The sequence below is a fragment of the Sinocyclocheilus rhinocerous genome, unplaced genomic scaffold (assembly GCF_001515625.1).
Source record: "Sinocyclocheilus rhinocerous isolate Xijiao unplaced genomic scaffold, SAMN03320098_v1.1 scaffold3825, whole genome shotgun sequence".
Classification (NCBI taxonomy): Eukaryota; Metazoa; Chordata; class Actinopteri; order Cypriniformes; family Cyprinidae; genus Sinocyclocheilus; species Sinocyclocheilus rhinocerous.
The window spans coordinates 16,036-37,088 of record NW_015641499.1 but is presented as its reverse complement, the minus strand read 5'-3'; the positions used below and the strand labels follow the sequence as shown (position 1 = coordinate 37,088).

Sequence of the window (21,053 nt, the reverse complement as noted above, 5' to 3'; positions counted from 1 at the left end):
CAGAAAAGAGGAAAGAACCAGAAACTGGCAGTGTGGTTTTCCAGTTGCGATCATTTCCACTACAGTGGCTCTGAATGGCGCGTCTGGCCTGGAATGCACTGGTGTACAGATAAGGTCAACTTTTACCATCATCTACTCTGGCTCATGACCATCTAACCCTGAAATCGGTGACCATTAACACACTTTTCATTAAGCACCCACGGAAACACGGGATGGGAAATTTCTGTACTTTCCCAAAATACCTGGCATCATGACAAATATGTTGGTTTATTGTAAGTAAAAGTGAAACCACATTGCTCCTTATGTCATCAAAGGTTTGATTTCAGTAGATCAACGAATGTCAAATAGTTCCTTGTAGGCTTGCTGCGATAGACGGTGTTTTCGGTTATACCGGTGTTAAGCCGCAACCGGTTACATCATTTGCCTACCGCGGCACCGCCCCCCACCGTCGTTTTGATTTATTTATAGTAACAAAAATCATTTAGCCTTGTTCAATTAGAGGACAGACACTTTTAAAAACTAAACGCTCAATGCAGTGTGCCGAACCGTGCGCGAACGACACTGCACCACGGAGCAGGAGTCAAATTTTATTTATCACGTGAGGAGAGTGAGTCGAGCTGACTGACAAGAGTGAGCTTTTTCAAGCTATTTGAAAGCCAAGAAATCCGAGGAAAAGAGAGAAAACTCAAACGAACAATTGCTTGAGCTGAATTGCGGCAATTCAATTGCGCTAATTTGAAACTGAAAGTAAAATGCGCACGGCACTTTTACAAGCCATTTGAAAGCAAAGAAAAGAGGGAAACTCAAACGAACTAACACCCCCACCCCAACGGTGATACCGGTATTACCGGTGTTATCACACGTCGATTAACCAGTGGGAAAATTTCCTCACTGTCACAAACCTAGTTCCTTGTAGAAACTAAATATGTGGTCTGTCATACTGTACAAGATAGGGCCTAAAAAATAGAGAATAATTTTACAAATTATAAATGATAAGCTGATCATTACTAAGTAATGGCATATACACTACCAGTTTGAGGTTAGTAAGAATAAGATTGATAGAAATCTCTTATGCGCTACAAGTCTGCATATATTGGATTAAAATGTGCTGCTCCATATTTCTGTGGAAGATGTAATGCTTTTTTTCAGGATTCTTTGATGAATAGAAAGTTGGTGTTTAAATAGAAATCTTTTGCAACATTATAAATGTATTTACTTTCACTTCTAAAAAAATAATGTATCCTTGCTTAATTAAAGTAATAATTTCTTTAAAAAATGACTTATCCCAACATATCCAATATATTGCAATATATATTGTTTGTTTTAATAAACTGAGCACAAGTCCATCACTAAAGTACAGTCCATAGAAATTCATTTTGTAATCAAGTTAAACAGTCTGTCTGAGGCAAAAATGTGTTTGATTGAACGGGCCATGAGAAATATTTTCAGTTTTGGTCTTTGTACACATTCAGACTGATGCCTTTTAAATGGTCAGTCCTAGTTAGAATCCAAAAACAAATTTAGTAATCTTACACATTTATGAACAGCCAAAAGCATTGTAATAGACATTTTTAATCTTCATGTTTAAACAGATTTCTTTCTCTAAATTGTCATGCTTATACATTAACCAATGGCCTTTAGGAAGACTCTACTGCATTTTACAGTGTGAGTTAATCTAGAGTTTTCACTATAAACGCGCTGTAGATTCGCTGTAAATGCAGTGATAAATGCTGTAGAGGCACATTCCCCACATTCACATGCTGGAGTTCTGCTCTATAAATATATGAAGAATGCAATGAGTCAGAAAATGTGTTGTGTTTCACTGTGTTTTTCTCTGTAAACATGCAGAGGAAGAACATCTTTGATGTGTTTCTGACCGTTTTGATATGCCATCGGTTTCACAGCTCAAAGTTCATCAATTTCAGTTTCTAAACTGTGGGCCAAACTGAACAAGCCAGGCAGCAGGGCAAGCAACTACTGATACATGGAAATGAGCTGTGTCAAAGTTCTTCAAAAACTTTTATTTTTAAGTCCAAGAGGTGAAAGATACCGTTTGGAAAGACATGAGAGTGAGTTCATGACAGAACTGTCATTTTTGAATGAACTATCCCTTTAAAACAGCATTGTTCACAGACAAAAATCAACACAAGGCCTTCAAAAATTAACATATAGTAAGCAAAGAGCCTCAAAGAGTGAGCAAATAATTGAACGTGGGAAGAATGTAGATGCATATCCGGTCCACAGCTACACATGCATCAAGTGATCAGATCTATATGGAGTCATCCACACCTTCACTTCACATTAAAACTGTATCACATTCTCACAAAAAGAGGAAGTAGAACTTCCAAAAGAATGAAGCATGTGGGTTAAAAATACAAGACTGTGTGTGATACACCTCTCACAGTGTGTGTACACATTTTTCACTATTGACATAGATTACTCAATGGCTTAGTTCACTTCAGCAGCTGATTGATTACAAAACCATTTTCAAATCCCCAGTCAATGAAAGAATGAAGTACTATCCATTTCAGAGAAATCAAAGTGAAACAAATCAAATGTGTGCTCACTCCTGACAAACATTAAAGGTATAGTTCATCCAAAAATGAAAATTCTGTCATCATTTACTCACATTCTCGTCATTCCAAAACTACAACTTTCATTCACCTTCAGAACAGATTTCTTAATGAAACCTGAGAGATTTCTGTCCCTTCAATCTAAGTCCATTTGCCCAAAACTTTGACGCTTCAAAAACTTCAAAGGAACTCCAATGAGATGTGTTCCCACGTCAAGCAAGCAAATTTAAGCTTCCAGTTAGCATATTTAAAGGGTTAGTTCACCCAAAAATTTATGTGGTAAGACCCTTGCTGTCTATGGAAAGTCAGAAAGAAAAGCTCTTGGATTTCATCAAAAATATAATATAATTTTCGGCCATATCTAATCATTATGTTACTGATTACATTTCAGTATTGACTTGGATATGCAAATACTGTAATACAAGCTTGATCTCTGGATCAATACAAACACCATCAAGACTATATTTTTTAACAAAACAGTAAAAGACAATGCTAAAGGGATAGTTCACCCAAAAATGAAAATTCTGTCATTAATTACTCACCCTTGTGTCGTTCCAAACCCGTAAGACCTTCGTTCATCTTTGGAACATAAATTAAGATATTTTTGATGAAATCCGAGAGCTTTCTGACCCTCCATAGACAACAACGCAACTGCAACGTTCTCAGGTCCAGAAACGTAGTAAGGACATCTGTAAAATAGTCCACGTGACCATTCACGAGAGTGCCGCAAATCGTTATTTTTGTTTTCTTTGCGCACAAAAACTATTCTTGTAGCTTCATAAAATTGCGGTTGAACCACTGATGTCACATGGACTATTTTACCGATGTCCTTTTGTACCTTTCTGGACCTTGAACGTGTCCGTTGCTGTCTATGGAGGGTCAGAAAGCTCTCGGATTTCATCAAAAATATCTTCATTTGTGTTCTGAGGATGAGCGAAGGTCTTACGGGTTTGGAACGACACAAGGGTGAGTAATTAATGACAGAATTTTCATTTTTGGGTAAACAATCTCTATAAATTATTGTGCATGACTTAATATTCAACTGTCCCATGAGTGTGTGATTTATCCCGGTCATTCATAAACAGTATGAACAGTCATACTCACAGTTGAAGGAGGAAGATGAGTGCCTCACCCTGCCGTGCTCTTCCCCATACACCGCTTCCATGCTGGGCTGAGCGGTGTGACGTCCCGGATAGGGAGGTGGTAAAGATCCATAAGCCATGGCACTGCTGGTTCCAGTCACGCGCTCACGGGTCTTGTGCGCCTGCGATCTCTCCTGCTTGAGCCGCTCGTCATCCCGGATCAGAGCCACCAGCTGCTTGGACTTTTCCCGCACGCCCATGCCCTGGTCCTGCCCTTCCCGGTCGATGTACTGGAAATCCCGCAGAGTCTGGATGGCGTAGATGTTCTCCTTGCACTGCTGGGCCACTCGCTCTGATCCTGACTTGATCAGACAGTCCAGCAGAGTGAGGGCCTTGTAGACGTGCCGCCAGTTCTTGCCGTGGTCATTGAGCCTCTTCCAGATGATGCCCATGACCTCGGTGAAGGCCACCACGTTGAAGGTCAGGTCTGCGATTTCCATCAAGAGCGAGGTCGGAGGACCCCACGGGTCGTTGGAGGTCGCCTCCCTGACCTTGATCTCTGCATCCGTGTAGTTGTTCACAATGTTCTTCATCTGCCGCCGTAAAGAAGAGGTCGTCATGATGACTACGGGTGTGGGATGATGAAGATGGTTTGTGGTAAGAAGAAATGGGATGCAATGTGTGCCACCAAGAAGCAATGGTCAGGAATCTCCAGCAAAATCTACAGCTTTGTTAGCCTGAAAAAGAGAGACACATGCCTCATTTCAATGGATTGGTTCCCTGGACGTCTTTGGATAACATGCACCTGATATTTTAATAGATTCATCAGCCTTTTGGCAAACCTATCCTTCTAAAAAGAAGTGCACTTTAGCATACTTATTATCAGTGCTGGTTAGATTACTTACAAATTGTAGTCTGTCACTAATTCCAAATTACATGACAAAATGTAATCCATTACATTTCCCATTTTAGACAATGTAATCAGACTACTTTTTGATTACTTTTAGATTACTTTTGACCTAACTTGTTTATCACGTTGATTTAAAAAGGATAATCTTGTACCATATTGATATAAAAATACAAAGAGATTAGAAAATATATTCCATCCATTGTAATTAACAACATGAAGTGCATTAAACATTATACTACATTTATTTGTACACAAGGTTTACACAAGGTTTCCCAATCTTGGGTTCGTAAGGGGGATTGTGAGTTTAATGAAAAGCTAATAATGAAATAAATCATACAAATATACAATTAAAATTAATTATTTTAAAATAACATCAATCAAAATAAAACACTTATTAAAAAATGAAATATTTATTTCATGTAATGTTTTTGGACACTTAACTGCATGTCTTTACAATTAACTGAAAATGCATTATGGTGTAAACTTACATTAAATGCAATTAGATGAACCTGAAAATGCTTTTTTTGACCCACATATGTATGGCTTTAGTACATCTTTATAAGTAATTTCATAATTACTTCTGTGGTAAATATTTTGTAAGTGTTGTAATTGCATAAAGTGTATTGCCGAGTCATGTACTACCAAGCATTTATGGTAAACTAAATATACTTTCATATCATTTTAATATCATATTAAAATTTCTGTGTCATCGATTTAAATATATTTATAATGACACATTTGCAATGAAGTTGCAATTTAGTACACTTAAAATATATTACATTTTAAAGTAATATCAAAGAACTTTACATGTGCTTTAGTATGTTAGTCAACACATTAACTGTACTTCTTCAAAGCAAGACAAAAGATTATTAAAAACATAATGATATACCAAGTAATTTAAAGTAAAACTTTTAATTTGACGTTATTATAGTGTACTCATTAAAAGTGTACTTAACTGCGTTAAGAAACAAAGTCATGAAATTATCTTATTTCACTAATATTAGATTAAATGAAATTCCAGCTTCTTAAAAATATACCTTTAAGAACTGAAGTACACTACAAGCACATATACAATTAATTTAAGTGTGCTTATTTTTCACAAGGGTACTACTGTCTGACAGCTGACAAGTTCTTTTGATATGATATCAAAACACATAACTCAATTCCTCTCTGCAATATAACACAAACCACCTGCATTCAACATGTCTTCAAAGAAATGAGCACCAGCTGAGGAGGAACGCAGACTTGAAAGAAACATCCCGAAAGAAACTTCTGCTCTTGTGGTCTTTAACAGTTAAGCTATTTGTAGCGGTAATCTTGGATGTCAAAGGTGCTTTTCAAAGGTGTGCCATTCAGTCAAACAGCTGAAGTGTGTCATTTCTTTATTTCAGCACCCAGCCACCACCAGTTTGGGGTGAGTTTTACTACCTGTTTGTCCCAAAGAAGACAGGGGTGTATTTACTTAAAACTTGTTTGAAAAACTGCTTGATGACACTAGTGGTGCAGAAATTACACACTTTATCAATTTTGCCTGAATGGCACATGTCTAAAGAAGAGACCAGTAAAACTTTGACACCCAACTTCCCTCATACAAATAGTTTAGAACTAGCAAAACTTGAAATTCTCATTAGGCACGAGTGGTATGGCTACGTGGACATTGCAATATATTATCCAAGATAATGTAGGTTGTCAGTCTAGACTCAAATATATAGAAAGAGGAAAATGGAAACATGCCTGTAACCATGAACAAACTACTGAGTTAACCAAGTGCTATTGAAACATCCTCCTGGTCACTGACACAACTGATTAAACACATAGCTACAGTGTCATCAACTGCTACAAAAGGGGCTTTCACACCATGAGGAACGTTTTCAGAGTTCCTGCATGTAACTATTGCCGGAAGTAGCCACTTTTTGGCGTATTCACACCACAGGAACTGGGAACGATGGTAGTTCTAGGAACACCTTTTGGGGGATTAAATTAACTCCTAGTTCAGGGTTTAACCCAGCACTGTAGGAACTACCAGTGGTGTAAATGTACATTGATTGGACGAACGCATGCCATAGGAAAGAGCACACACCATTTTTAAAGACACGTAAACACACAGTTCACACTTACTCCACAAACTAACTCCATGATGGACAACCTAAACTGTACAAACAACACATTCCAGATCAACAAGAAAGTGCTGCAGGCCAGCGCTGGGTTATATTTAACCCAGCATTTTTTAGAGTGTACTAGCAAAATACCTAAGTAGGAAAATGACATAGGCTACTTTCATTTAAAAAAATTATAAAGTCTAATAAAATCACTCCAATTCGACAAGGATCAATGAGTCTCAATAATTAAAAAAAAAAAGGAGCAGAATGAATTTGTGTGTAAAACATTCATACAAACATTAGCAATCAATAAATATGTAAGAAGAGATTTGGATGGACAATGATTGAAAAATTTTACAAACATTCAACTGGTGTTTTATGAATGAGGCCCATTAAACAAAAAAAAACATTTATTTGAATTACTTTTTTATACACAACATATCATGTGTAATGGGAAGTGTATCATATTTGTAAACTCTAAGAAACATCTCTGGGAAAAAAAGCTTACTTTCCACATAACTTTGATAGCATACACTGAAGAAGTTTAGTGTACAAACAACTTTCACTTCAACTTCCAAAAAATGCATGTAAATAAGACTGTAAGACAAGTAAATAAAGACTGAAATGGTATTTTCTTGTAAAACATACTTTGAAAAATCCTTTTAACGGTGTTCTGTTATTGGTTTGATCAGTCAAACCAATGAAAAGTATTAATTTTTACTAGACTGGACTAGAATTATTACTGTTTATTTTATGTTGTTGATTACACATGTCATTGCATACGTCTGTACATTGTATTTTGAATGGCAAAGCCATAGAGCCATTGTTGGCTTCCTCTGAAAAAATATTAATAACTTTATATAAACAAGACCACACCCTGAATAAAAAAGACAGGCACACATCAAAGTCATATGCTTCATACAGCAGTGAGAAACTGCTCTGATAGTGCACAGGCCATGACCTTGATGTGGTGACACATTCCGCTCTCTGGGTTTAGACGACAATCAATAACAGCAGTTTGATTAACATCACATTTCTGCTAAAGAGTCTGTGCTTGCGCAAAGAGGGTGGAATTTCAAAAACAAGCGCTGCTGGCACCTGGGCACAATACACAATGAGTTCCCACATCAATCTGAATGCAAGGCGAATTCACAAAAATTCAGTCTACATGTCCAAACCCATCAGTATAAGAAAGAGTGGGGTCATTTACATACGGTCAGTTTCACCTCTCATATTCTTTTACTATGTGTCATTATATTTGTATATTTAATATATATATATATATTTTTTTTTTATAGTATTTTTTACTAATACTTTGTTAAAAGCTGTAAGTGTGTGTGTGTGTGTGTGTGTGTAAACAAGATCTTTATATATAGTCAGCTTTACATTTGGCTTATAACTAAGTATTAGAAAAAAATACCAGCAATGAATTATGTAACTACAATGAACTACATATTTTAGAACAGGTGGTCACACTTTATTTTAAGGTCCAATTCTTGCCATTAACAAACCATTAACTACAACTTTTGTCTCAAAATACTTCTAAGTTGCTGCTTATTAATAGTTAGTAAGGTAGTTGTTAAGTTTTGGTATTGGGTAGGGGAATATGGTCATGCAGAATATGTGCTTTATAAGCACTAATAAGCAGCCAATGTTTTAATAATAAGCAACTAGTTAATAGCGAGAATTGGTCCCTACACTAAAGCAAATATATCATACCCCGTTTTTATTTATTTATTTTTGTATAGTTGCTAGTTATTAACAAGTGATTCTATAGTAGAAATGTCAGCACATACAACTGGCACAATGCAAGGAAATAATCTTTTTTTAAAAATGAAAATATGAAAGAATATCCAAATGAAAAGTTGTAGGCTACTATGTATTTGTTTACTTTTGTCTAAATGTAATGTAACGTAGCCTATATCGCGTTATATTTCAGATAAATAATATGTATACAGACATCTCTGTTCTCTCGTAAACTAGTTTACTAAGCAGTCCGCTTCAGAAGAAAACCACTTTCAATCCGGGTGGAGAACCAGCTCTTCCACAATTCATATGCCTCTCGCGGTTTTTTAATCTGGAAGGTAAATCACCCTTAAAATCATGCAGATGCTGCCCGATGTTGCGGGACAGGAATAACGAGCCCCTTTAGCAGCTCGCATCCTCATAATGCGGTATTGCGGCAGTGGAGGTGAATGTTGAGAGGGCGACGTCTGCTTTCGTGACTCAGCTGGAATAATAGAGTAAGATTTGGAAATCTTACATTGAGCCGCGAGAGCAGAAATCGTAGCCATCTGAACGTCCTTTGTGTCCTTACCTCTCATTGCTTGACATAAAGGTCACAACTCCGGGATCCTATCGGTAGTTGTGCACCTCTCAACATCTCCGCATGTTTGTTTTCAGCGTGGATAGTTTTGGAAATCTTGATTCAAATGCAGCAGACGTTCAACTCAGTTAAGCACCTCAAAGTTTCGCCTGCGTGGTTTTGTTGTTTCGCTTTGTGGAGGCCTATCCGGTTAGGAGCTATTGGTAGATATCCCGAAAAAAAAGTCCAGGGCGCTAACCTCGCTGATACAGAGCCCCCCTGTTAAAGCCCAGTAAAGTGAACCGAGGGAAGAGGCTGATGGAGGGAGGGCTGCTCGAGCCTGCAGAGTCAGAGGCAGTCAGTATACTTTAACTCTTTGTGCTCCGAAACGAGGCACACGAGCCTGTCACTGGCAGAAAGCAAATTACTGCTGCTACCCTGAATGTCCCGATTTATCAATCAGCTCTGCCTGGAAATCTGCTCTCAGATGACACTTTCTACCAACAGAGTAGGCCTACGCTGTTAAAAATAGTTTTTCTGAGTTGTAAAAAAACAAAGAAAGATTATTTGGAGTGCGTTTAGCAAGAAATACTATTTCAGTCAAAAAAAAAATCACGTTTAATGTGTTACTTTACATGTGTTCGTTTTTTGTAATTATTTGTAATAAATTCACTAGTAAAAATTGTTTCAAACTAGCATATGTAGTGTTCTACACACACACACACACACACACACATATATATATATATATATAATTTTTTCTTTATTTATTTTTTGCAGTGTATACAAAATGTGTTTTGCATCTCTAAAATTATATAGCCTGGCCATAATTTTCTTTTTGAACAAATGGTAAAAGGAGGTGCTTAGACTGAAGAAAATAGTCGTCATTAATGGTCATTTTTTATAGGAGATTTTCTGTTCATTTCCTATATTTGCAATTCTTACAACCTTGTTTGTAACATGTCTAAACAGTTTAAATCCCTGATTTGAGTGGGTTTGCAGTTGTCTATAAATAATTTAAATAAATATCACAATTTAATGAAAATATATTAGATAGATAGATAGATGATGATAGATAGAAAAATACAGTCTGTACAGTATAAAAACCATTACGCCTATGGAGAGTCCCCACAAGGATAGCTGACCAGACATGTGTGTGTGTGTGTGTGTTTAATGGGTTTAACGGAGCAAAAGCAAAATCTTTCCAAGTACACACTTTGGTTGGGAATCACTAAAACAGTCAGACTCTTTATCACAAATGCATAAATAGTGAGGAGGAATGCAAGACTATTGAAGAGAATTTCTATTCAAAGCTTCCTTGTGACAAGTGTTTTGGCCAAGCAAGAGTTTCTGGAAATACCAGCTCTGCTCTTGACAAACTGATACTCTCCCTCGTTTCTGCTGAATAAACATTCTGAACAGCCGCCAAAAAAAAAGAAAAAAAAATCAATTCTGCTTCTCAAATCTGTAGTGAGAAGACAAACAGTGTTTAATCCTAAGCAAATTACTTTTCGACACTTTCCACAAAAGGGTACATTCTCGTGTCACGTAACATTTTTTTTAATATATATAATTAGAGGCACAAATTCTTTTTGCTTTTATTATACTTCATTCTTAAAGTAAGGAGTATCTGATATGTTAAATCACGCAATCGGTTGTATTTAGACATTTTATAAGGCTGTGAAAAGCAGCAAACCTCACCATTCAAAGGTTTAGGCTGGGTTTTATTATTTAAAAAAAAAAACATTTTGAAATAATACTTTTGTTAAGCATAGATACATTAAATGGATCAAAGATGACAGTAAAGACATTTATAATGTTACAAAAGATTTCCATTTCAAATAAATGCTGTCCTGTTAAAGTGTCATAATGATTTCCACAAAAATATTATGCAGCACAACTGATTTCAGTATTGCTAATAATAATAATAATAATAATAATAATAATGTTTCTTGAGCAGCAAATCATCATATTAGAATGATTTGTGATCATGTGACACTGAAGACTGGAGTAATGATGCTGAAAATTCAGCATTGCTTCATAGGAATAAATTACATCTTAAAACATATTCAGTCAGAAATAAGTTATTTTCAATTGTAATAATATTTCAGAATATTTGAGTAATGATGCTGAAAATTCAGCTTTGCTTCATAGGAATAAATTACATTTTAAAACATATTCAGTCAGAAATAAGTTATTTTCAATTGTAATAATATTTCAGAATATTTTAATATTTTACTGTATTTTTGGTCATAAACATTCAGCTTTGGTGGGCATAAGAATCTTCTTTCAAAAATATACAAAATTCTTACCAGCCTGTCTGAATGGTAGTGTAAATGTCAAATAAAACATCAGATACAACAGTCCTTTGACATTATGTGGTTGATAACATTTTCCAAAGTATCATACTTTGACTAACATTTTCTAAAAAAAGAAGTGAACTGACTGAATTTTTAAGAGCCATATCTCATACAAAATGGACAAGCTGTGAGTCCAGGAAAGTTATTAGTGCAAATCTAGTTGTGTCACTATTTCCTAGTTTATATGATCTCTATAGTAGAATACATACACATCCAATGCTGTAAACTTATTTTATTGATTCCTTTTCACATTGTTGCTTGATGGACCTGTTTTTGTATTTAACAGAACCTCTCCTCCTGTCTATCCACACTATGTCTTCTTTTTCCCTGAAAACAGACTCTGGGCCAAATGATTTGTTTTGTAACAAAGGCCCGGCGGTGATGTGCACCAGAGTGCACATGCAGACAGAGCAGAGGAGGAAGTTAAAGACTCACAGACTCACAAACCCATCACAGACTCTCCGGCTCAGACGTTCATGATACACTGAACTGATTGAAACATTTAGAAATAAACACACATTGTTGCCTGACAAGCATGAGAGGAAATGCAGAAACACCCATCATGCCTTTGCTGCCCTCACATGGTAGCACTTTTGTATAACAGCAAAGAATTTTTCTGTTTATTACTATATTAACCAATATGATGCTGTATTAGTTCAGTAATATACCAACATTTGTGCATTAGTAGCAGACATAATAGACTAAGAATACAAATTAATCTTAGTGTGAATATTAATCTGTGTTAAAATGATCAAGCAAGGTTTTTCTTTTTTTTTTAGGAACAAAAGTAAAAAAAATCTAAAGGAAGGTTTTCTTTTGCAATATACTATTTTTAATTGAAGCAACAAGAAGAGCAGGCAAGATGGATTAATACATTTTCAGTTCTCATAGGCCTACAGATTAATTAGTATAATTAATAATAATGAATGAAAATTAACCCTCCGGTGCTGCTCGGGTGGCAGTTCTTTTCAAAAGCTACACTTTTGTACCTTTTAGGTACTAATATGTACACTAGGTACTAATATGTACCTTTAAGGTACCAATATGGACTCTTTAGGTACAAATGTGTGCCTTTTGAAAAGGTACCGCCTCAGTGACAACTTTTGTACCTTTTTTTTCTGAGAGTGTACTAAGCATGAAAATAAATCTTGGAGCACAGACTTAAATTCATTCAGAAGGCACAGATTACTGAAGTGAGACAAGTGTAAAAAAAAAAAAGAAAAAAAAAGAAAGTTACAAAAGTTTAAGTTTATTGTTATGAAAATGCACAAAAATACTATTTTCACTCAAAAACTGTGAAAATCAAAACACAAGTTGTGTTCCAAATTTGAGGTTGACATTTAAAAAAATGAGCAACTGTTTTTCAGGACCATTTAACTTTTTCAAATCATGTCCATCAGTTTTTCGTGTTTCAGCAAATGCCAAAACCTTTAACAAATTTCACAGCATTCCGTTGAAGTAAAAATGTGTACCTTTAAGGTACCAATATGGACTCTTTAGGTACAAATGTGTGCCTTTTGAAAAGGTACCGCCTCAGTGACAACTTTTGTACCTTTTTTTTCTGAGAGTGTACTAAGCATGAAAATAAATCTTGGAGCACAGACTTAAATTCATTCAGAAGGCACAGATTACTGAAGTGAGACAATGGTAAAAAAAAAAAAAAGAAAGTTACAAAAGTTTAAGTTTATTGTTATGAAAATGCACAAAAATACTATTTTCACTCAAAAACTGTGAAAATCAAAACACAAGTTGTGTTCCAAATTTGAGGTTGACATTTAAAAAAATGAGCAACTGTTTTTCAGGACCATTTAACTTTTTCAAATCATGTCCATCAGTTTTTCGTGTTTCAGCAAATGCCAAAACCTTTAACAAATTTCACAGCATTCCGTTGAAGTAAAAATGATTAAAAATAAATCAATCAATCAAATAAAAGCAGCACTAGATGGTTCATTATTAATATGGTTACACTGTGTGAGAATTTGCCAGTTTTATTTAAAAGTTTTATTTATTTATTTTTAGTTAAAATGCTGTCGATTGCTAAACAAATGTGAAATAAATGTTAGTTAATTGTTACACATCACATTTATTTTCCAGGTCTGAGAGTGGCATTTTAAGGTGTTTTGTGCAATTTTGTCAATTTGTCGTTGTGTTTTCTGACTTGTTCATTTGTTTTCGGATTTGTCGTTGTGTTTTCTGACTTATTATTTTGTTTTCGAATTTGTCATTGTGTTTTCTGACTTGTTATAATGTTTTCTGAATTGTTGTTGTGCTTTCTGAATTGTTATTTTGTTTTTTAGACTTGCATTTGCGTTTGTAATTTGTTATTTTGTTTTCAGAATTGTGATTTGCTTTGCACTTCTCAGCCACCGTACATGAGTGTCTCATGTAATTTTGTCATTAAGAGAACATGCATTTTGATTTCAAGAAACAAGATGAAGTTTCAACCATGTAAAGAAAGTGAACAATGTGCATAGAACTCTTTCAAGCTGACTGAATTTAACAGATTTTGACATATTTAATCTAAATAAGTAATTGTTGCAATGATGGATAATTTTAGGCCATGGCAACTTCACATTTTGTCTTCAGTGAATACATTTACTTACTTTTAAATACTGATGAGAAACCATACGTGCCTCCAAGTTCTCTGAACATCTCAGCACAATGGACAGCAGGGTCCTTTTAAGAGTTATGGAATAGATTCTGGAAGCCAGTGTAAGAAAGTGCAGAGTTGCCATAGTGATGCATATTCCATTCTCTGCGGCGAACATTTAGTCTCAAGCACTCCAAGGTAAGCATTTTAGAAGAAAAGCAAAAGCACACCGTGCACCAACTCAATCCATTCAGAGTAGCCTTGAGTGAATGGAGTCGAGCTGAGACTCTCAGAGATGTAGGTGTTGTTTACGCAGCAGAAGGTGAGGATTTGTCTTTTTTGCAGATGCTCTCATATTGCCAGAACGTTCTTGATAATTCTTGAATATGGTGATATTTCACCCAAATATTTGGGCCTTTTTTGGAACACTTAAATGTTTCGAATACTTACATTATTTTCATGACAATTAAGCACATTTTAATTTTCATTACAAACACAAACTACAATGTCAAATTAAAAGTTTTACTTTAAAATGCATTTTAAATCATTACATTTTAGTAATCTTAGCATGTTTTAAAGTACACTTATTTTGATGTGTTGACTAACATACTAAAGCACATGTAAAATAATTGATTATAATTTTAACTGTAAGTGTGTTATTTGATATTACATTTGAAGTTAATATAAATGCACTCAATTGCAATCTCATCCTACAAATATATTTGAAAACAACATAGTTTCAGTAGAAATTACATTAAAGTATATTTTTAGTTTACCATAAAAGTTTGTCAGTACATTCAGCAGTTCACTTTAACTATATATTTCAAAGACAATAAAGTAATTATGAAATTACATATAAAAATGTTCCTAAGTCCTACTTTCCTACAAGTGGGTTAAAAAACCACTCAAGTTCAGATAACTGCATTTAATATAAATTCAAACTATATATTTTCATTTAACTGTAAATAACATGCACTTAAGGGTCTGAAAACATTACAGTCGGTTCACACTTAAGTATATTCTTTTAAAATCTTCCAAAGTATGTGAAAGTGCACTTTTTCCACAAGCTTAGAGCTCTGTTCAAATCAATTGTCAGCTGCAAGAGAGAATGATGGTCGTGATCATACCTATATAGAATATTGTCGTGATGCTTGGATTAGTTTAATGTCAGCTGTTTTTCTATTTCTATTAAAAGAGAGCCATCAGCATCATTACGCACATAAGGATTAATGGGATGTGAAACAGACTCATTCATATTGATGCAATTCCCGAGGTACCAGTCTCATCTACACACACACACACACACACACCCACACAAACAGAAGTGCATAAACCTTTACCTCTTTGACCAAATGTTCCTGTGTGCCCACACAAATAAAATGGGCTATCCATCAGGAAATCAGTCAGTAAATGAAAATTAAGCTGTTCAATAAATATTTTTGGAAAGTCATTAGCAACCCCATAATTATCCAGACGATGGAGGGAAATAAGCTGAAATATTGCCACCACATGCTACTCATGCCGCTATACTGAAAGCTGCACATTGTCGTACCCATTTCAAAAAAAATTTATACAACAGTTGGTTCTGGTTCATGGGTTTGATTATTTGAGCAGTGTTACAAGAGTGCTTATATTTAGCACAAAAGCACTGGGACTTTTCATTGTCTGTATCACTTTGCTTATCTTATTACAGCATTTCAGACCTGAGCAGTGTGGACCGTTCCAGACCGGCTTTGGTTTTGCTTGGTGTTGGAAAACCAATGATAATAATAAGAAATGTTTCTTGAGCAGCAAATCAGAATACTAGAATGATTTCTGAAGGATCATGTGACCAGTGTTGGGAAGGTTACTTTGAAAATGTAATAGGTTACGGATTACAAGTTACCCTGTTTAAAATGTAATAAGTAGTGTAACTATTTCAATTACTTTATTAAAGCAATGTAACTGATTACATTTGATTACTTTTCTAAATTTCTAATGTTTTCAACTATTACTCATTTTGAATCATTTAAAGCAGGCAGGGTTTACCTTACAGTAGTGCTCAACACTGATTACTGTCAGACTTTCCAAATCCTTCATCACTTGAATTATTATAATAATTTAATTTTAAAGCACAGCCACCACAAAATCAGACTTTAGCACCTCTTTTTACTTTGAGATCGTTCTGAGGTCAAATACAGATTTAAAAGCATAACCAGATATAGTTTAATAGCTATGATAATGTTTTTGAAATCAAATCTTTGCATTGCTATGACAGGAAACAGTGGCATCTAACAATGCCTGGGAAAAACAGCTAATCTTAAAAAATAAAGCATACACCCAAATAAAACGGTTATCGAATAAGCACGTGTCCTAAACTCCTGAAACATTGGTGTCTCATATTTTACAGCAGTCAATGCAATTTATGAAAGAAATCAATTCAATCTGTATGTGTGTGAAATAAATTCAGATGTAATCCGAATACAATCCCCTTTGTAATCTTTAACATTTTCATAAGTAACTGTAATTTAATTACACATTCGGTCTCAGTAACTGTAACTGATTACAGTTACATTTATTTTGGGTAACACTATTTTAAGATGTCCTTGTTACATGTTACATGTGCTTACTATTATAATAACAATTAATTATGTGTAATTGCATGCAAGTAACACAAGCCAAACCCTAATCCTAACCCTAACCATATAGTAAGTACATGTAGTTAATTAATATTACTCACTACTTAAACATGTAACTACACTGTAACAAGGACACCGTAAAATAAAGTGTAACCTTATTTTGTTCAGAATTACCTCCTCTCCTAGGTTCACGAAACGGTCGTCCATAAAATGTATTGCTGTTCTGTTGTAAGTAATCTTAAAGATTCCTAAATGCATCTACTTTCGGAAGGCCAAATAAAGTGCTTTTGCTTTCTTCAATACATTTATGCTTGGCTGCTTCAACACTAACTGCGGTTACTGAAACCACGCCTTCTTTCTTTGCGTGCACATTTGGGCGGCATTATGCAAATATTTCCACATAGTGAGGTAGATATGTGGGGGCATGTTAGAACGAGCCGTTTTAGGGGGGCGTGGCAGAGTCTTAACTTTGATAAAGAATATCTCTTTGGTTTTGAGACTTTAGTCTTTGCAACTTCAGGGATCTTATCTATGCACAATCAGCTTGTAACACTCCAAAGAGAAAGGAAAACTTGAAATCGCATCATATGACCCCTTTAAGTAATTCTGTTACATGCAACTAGTTACTCCCCAACACTGCATGTGACACTGAAGACTGGAGTAATGATGCTGAAAATTCAGCTTTGCATCACATCACATCTTAAAATATATTCAAACAGAACACTGATATTTTAAATTGTAATAATATTTCACAATATTACTTATTTTACAAAATGTTTACGTAATAAATGCAATCAAAAACATTTAAAAATCTTTCTGACCCTAAACTTCTGAGTGGTAGTAAGTTACTCTTTATTAATTTTATTGAACTATAAAGAAAATATCACACTCAAAATCATGCTGTTAACTTGTTCTTCCATGTATTTTATATAAATGTACAATTATTTATGACAATACATTGAAAAATAGAATGGCCTTTCAAGTCAAACATAATATTTAACGCCACTCAATCAACCTAAATACATTAATTTATATCAACAAAACTCATTTTATGGGAGAAATGGCTACATTTTTACAGTATTACTAAGATTTTTCAAGCATCTTTCACTCCAAATTAAGCTGGAAAATTAAAACTTTTAACTTCGTCAGTAATGATATGAACAGGACTTAAGTCTGCATTATAGCTGCATTTAACTGACAATACTCTGTAGCTCTACATAATAATGGCCCATATCCAAGTAACAATGCGGTGGGCAATACCTTAAATAGGCAGCAGAATTGTTCAGATTCACCAGACGAGCCCTAAGCGTTGAATGACGCACCACACGAGACCACCCATCCATCATCAGCATATAAAAAGCACTGCGGGAACCGTGCACAACTCACTGCACCGAGAGCACGGGGTGCTGCGCCTCCCCTACCGCCGTCCTGCCGACCTCAGCACCAGCCGTTCTGGATGATACCAGCAAGGAGCATGGAGGTGAACACAACTGATAAAGCTCTTCTTTCAGTTGATGGCACCGCGACGCTCTCCTGTTGCAGCTATCATTCCGAAGGCACCGCAACATCTGACATGCATTTGCAGTGCGCGTCGCACTGGAGACATCCAGAGCCAAAGGCGCGAGTGGTGCGCTCCTCCAGCACTGGAAAGCGACCCTTGTCGTCTGAACGCAACCCCAGGAGATCTCTGGATCCCTTTTCCGCGTCTCAGCTCCATAAAACAAAGCATATGAGATATGAGAGTAAAAACGACGAGCTGGTCAGCGTAAAACCCAGTCACTACCGGCGCATAGTTGTGCTCGGCGCGCCCCGAGTGGGTAAAACGGCGACTATACGCCGTTTTTTGGGTGATGATGGATTCGAGGAACAGTACGAGCCAACGACCGAAGACTTTCACAGCAAACTCTACCACATCCGAGGAGAGAGATACCAGTTAGACATCCTGGACGCGTCCAAAGAGAGAGACTTTCCGGCCAAGCGAAGACTGTCTATTCTGACAGGTCAGTATGTGCACCGTGTTTTTACTCAATTCGTGTTCTTTAAATCGTTTAATTATAGCCCGTGGTTTACAAAGATCTAATTTCATGTGCTTTATGACTTCAACAGGTGACATATTCCTGCTGGTGTTCAGCGTAACTGACCGAGAGTCTTTCACGGAGATCTGCTCATTACGCGAGGAGATTTTCACTGCCAAATCCAAGCTGACCAAGTCCAAAGAAAACAGACAGCTTCCGATAATAATCTGTGGCAATAAAACTGACTTAAACTCCTCGAGAGCTGTGCAGCACTCCGATATCCGCCAGTCTCTCGGGGAGGAAAGTGTCCTCTTTGAGGTGTCTGCCAAAGACTGCACCAACATCGAGGAGATGTTCGAGGCCCTGGCGGTGCTGGGAGGGCTCCCCACAGAAACCAGACCCTCTCTCCATCGAGACATCTCCATCCACACGTATCAAGCGCTGAGCAGCAGAAAGAGAAACAAAAGAGCCATGAAAGAGCCGTGTGGCGCGGTGCACCCGCTCGCCCGCAGACCGAGTTTCAGTAGCGATCTGCGACGCGTGATGGGCCCGAGCACCCCTAAACGAAGCACACCTATTGAGAGGTGTCAAATACAGTAAAAGAGTAACGCTAAGGACTCTGTTTCAAACCTATGAATAATAATTATTCAACGATGTAAGAATTATTATATTCTATAAGTCCCTGGCTGGACCATGGGACAGATTCTACACATTGACAAAGTATTTGTGAAATGTATTTATTATAACCCTGTTGGAAAATCGGGCTTAAGATGGTCAAAACTGGTCATTATCAGGTGTAAACTGGTAGACAAACTGGTGGATCAGCAACAAACCAGCAACTCGATGGTCAAATTAGCTGTTTTTGGAACACTGAGGTTGGTCAACCACACTGTAGAAAGTGGTAACCTGCAATTGTTATCCTAAAGAGACATTTCTACTTGATTTAACCCATAAACATTAGATTGGTTCATTGATATAAATTCATATATTTTACTTGAAAACCAGTTATATTGATGTTACCGTTTTCAGGTTACCATTTTTGTTTCAGTGTAAAGCTGGTCTAAATTAGTTGGAGTAAACTGATTCCAAAACAGCTACCGACATGCTTTTTCCAATAGGACAATATTGTTTTCTTTATGTTGAATGTATTACCTGAAATTTGTTTCAACATTTCTTATACTAACGATAAAGAACGCAGCGAGTCTTGATAATAGACTTATGTTACCTCAAATTTGTTTCCACTTTGTCTTGTATTACAGACAACAATAAAAAAATAATAAAGTTGCCTCTAAGAAATATTGCGTCGCTTTTTTTTTCTCAAAATGCATGAGCTTTTTCAAGAAATCAGGGTCATTGCAAACAATTTCCCCTGAAGTTGTAGAAATGTCGAACATTCGTAATGAGAAATGACTCTTGATGCAACCAAATCAACATCGATCTTGACACATATCGACAGGAAAAATGAGAGAATGTAACGTCACGTATTTAATATTCATGAGCCAAGCTATATTTATACCGTGTCTCACACCTCACCTCAGTTTTGCTGACAGACAGTATCTACGCCTCTGCTTTAAGGAGAAACCAATTAAATCACAGTATGACCATTTATGGGTGAACAACGGGAAGAAAGGAGTGGGTGGTGAAGCCATGGTTCTCATCCTCTGCAGTGGCTTGAGTCATCATCGCCATGCTGGCGTAAAAATTCTCTCATATTAGTAAGAAAACGCGCCCACGCACTTGTATGTGAGAGTCCCGGACAATACAGTACAATCACGCTTTGCATAATAGACATTATACAACACGACACAGCTGAGAGATTAATTCCCTTTAGACTTTGAATATTCATGAATCCAGTGATGAATATCGAGAACAGTAAATGATAACCTACATTAACAGTAAGACAAGTAAGCATAGCACAGACGTTTCAGTGCATACACGGATATTATGCAAACGGCGCTCAGCACCATGGACAGCGTACCGCTCGTTTACTTTGATGCGTTTTCTATTATGAATAGCTCGAAAATGTTGTCTGAACTACATTACTAACGTTCAAAATGATATCTAAAATAACTAAATATATTTTAATTGTGCTTAAACAAGAAATAATACTGTGAATAGGGAGCAAAATTAATAATTCATGATTCTTCAATGACCTTCTGTCTAACTGAGAATGTGGGTGGTTTGGAGAAGAGTAACTTCAAATGGCAGATGCAATGAGAAATCACGTCTGTGCCAAATAACTCAAAATATAAAAGCCCTGAGGGCATACAATCACATCAAATGTCATAGATCAGAGAAGGCAATTATCTAGTTTACGGTGTTCATCTTTTTACAGATTCCTAAAATATTACTTTAAAATATTAACTGTAAAAAAATTGCCAATATTTTACAAATCCAGTTTAAAACGCACATCTCAAGTTCTTAGAAATACTCTGTATTCGTTTCATATGGTTTTTAAAAACTTTCATACCATTTTCGGAAACCTTTCAATGTGATGACTC

At 36.0% G+C, this 21,053-nt stretch overlaps 2 protein-coding genes across 4 annotated transcripts in view; one reads left to right on the top strand and one right to left on the bottom strand.

The window, feature by feature from the left end:
* LOC107755177 (epsin-3-like) overlaps positions 1 to 9,298 on the bottom strand; it is a 31,171-nt gene extending 21,873 nt beyond the window's left edge. For all 3 annotated transcript variants that reach the window (XR_001641665.1, XM_016571885.1, XM_016571886.1), the window contains exons 1-2: positions 8,982 to 9,298; positions 3,678 to 4,392 (exon numbers count right to left, since the gene is read on the bottom strand). Coding sequence is in view for 2 of the 3 variants with exons in the window: in XM_016571885.1 (XP_016427371.1) it covers positions 3,678 to 4,275 (598 nt within the window). In the remaining variant the exon portion in view is untranslated. The remainder of the gene's footprint in view (positions 1 to 3,677; positions 4,393 to 8,981) is intronic.
* An 8,713-nt stretch (positions 9,299 to 18,011) lies between these two features.
* rasd2a (RASD family member 2a) lies at positions 18,012 to 19,152 on the top strand. Its single transcript, XM_016571876.1, has 2 exons — positions 18,012 to 18,537; positions 18,644 to 19,152. Exons 1-2 carry the CDS (start codon positions 18,012 to 18,014, stop codon positions 19,150 to 19,152), a joined length of 1,035 nt encoding a protein of 344 aa, XP_016427362.1.
* Positions 19,153 to 21,053: the final 1,901 nt, after the last annotated feature.

Bases quoted from the DNA above. Each gene is read 5' to 3' on its own strand.
- rasd2a (XM_016571876.1), top strand. From the start codon at position 18,012: ATGGAGGTGAACACAACTGATAAAGCTCTTCTTTCAGTTGATGGCACC. The intron at 18,538-18,643 runs GTCAGTATGTGC...TGACTTCAACAG, and splicing joins AAGACTGTCTATTCTGACAG to GTGACATATTCCTGCTGGTG.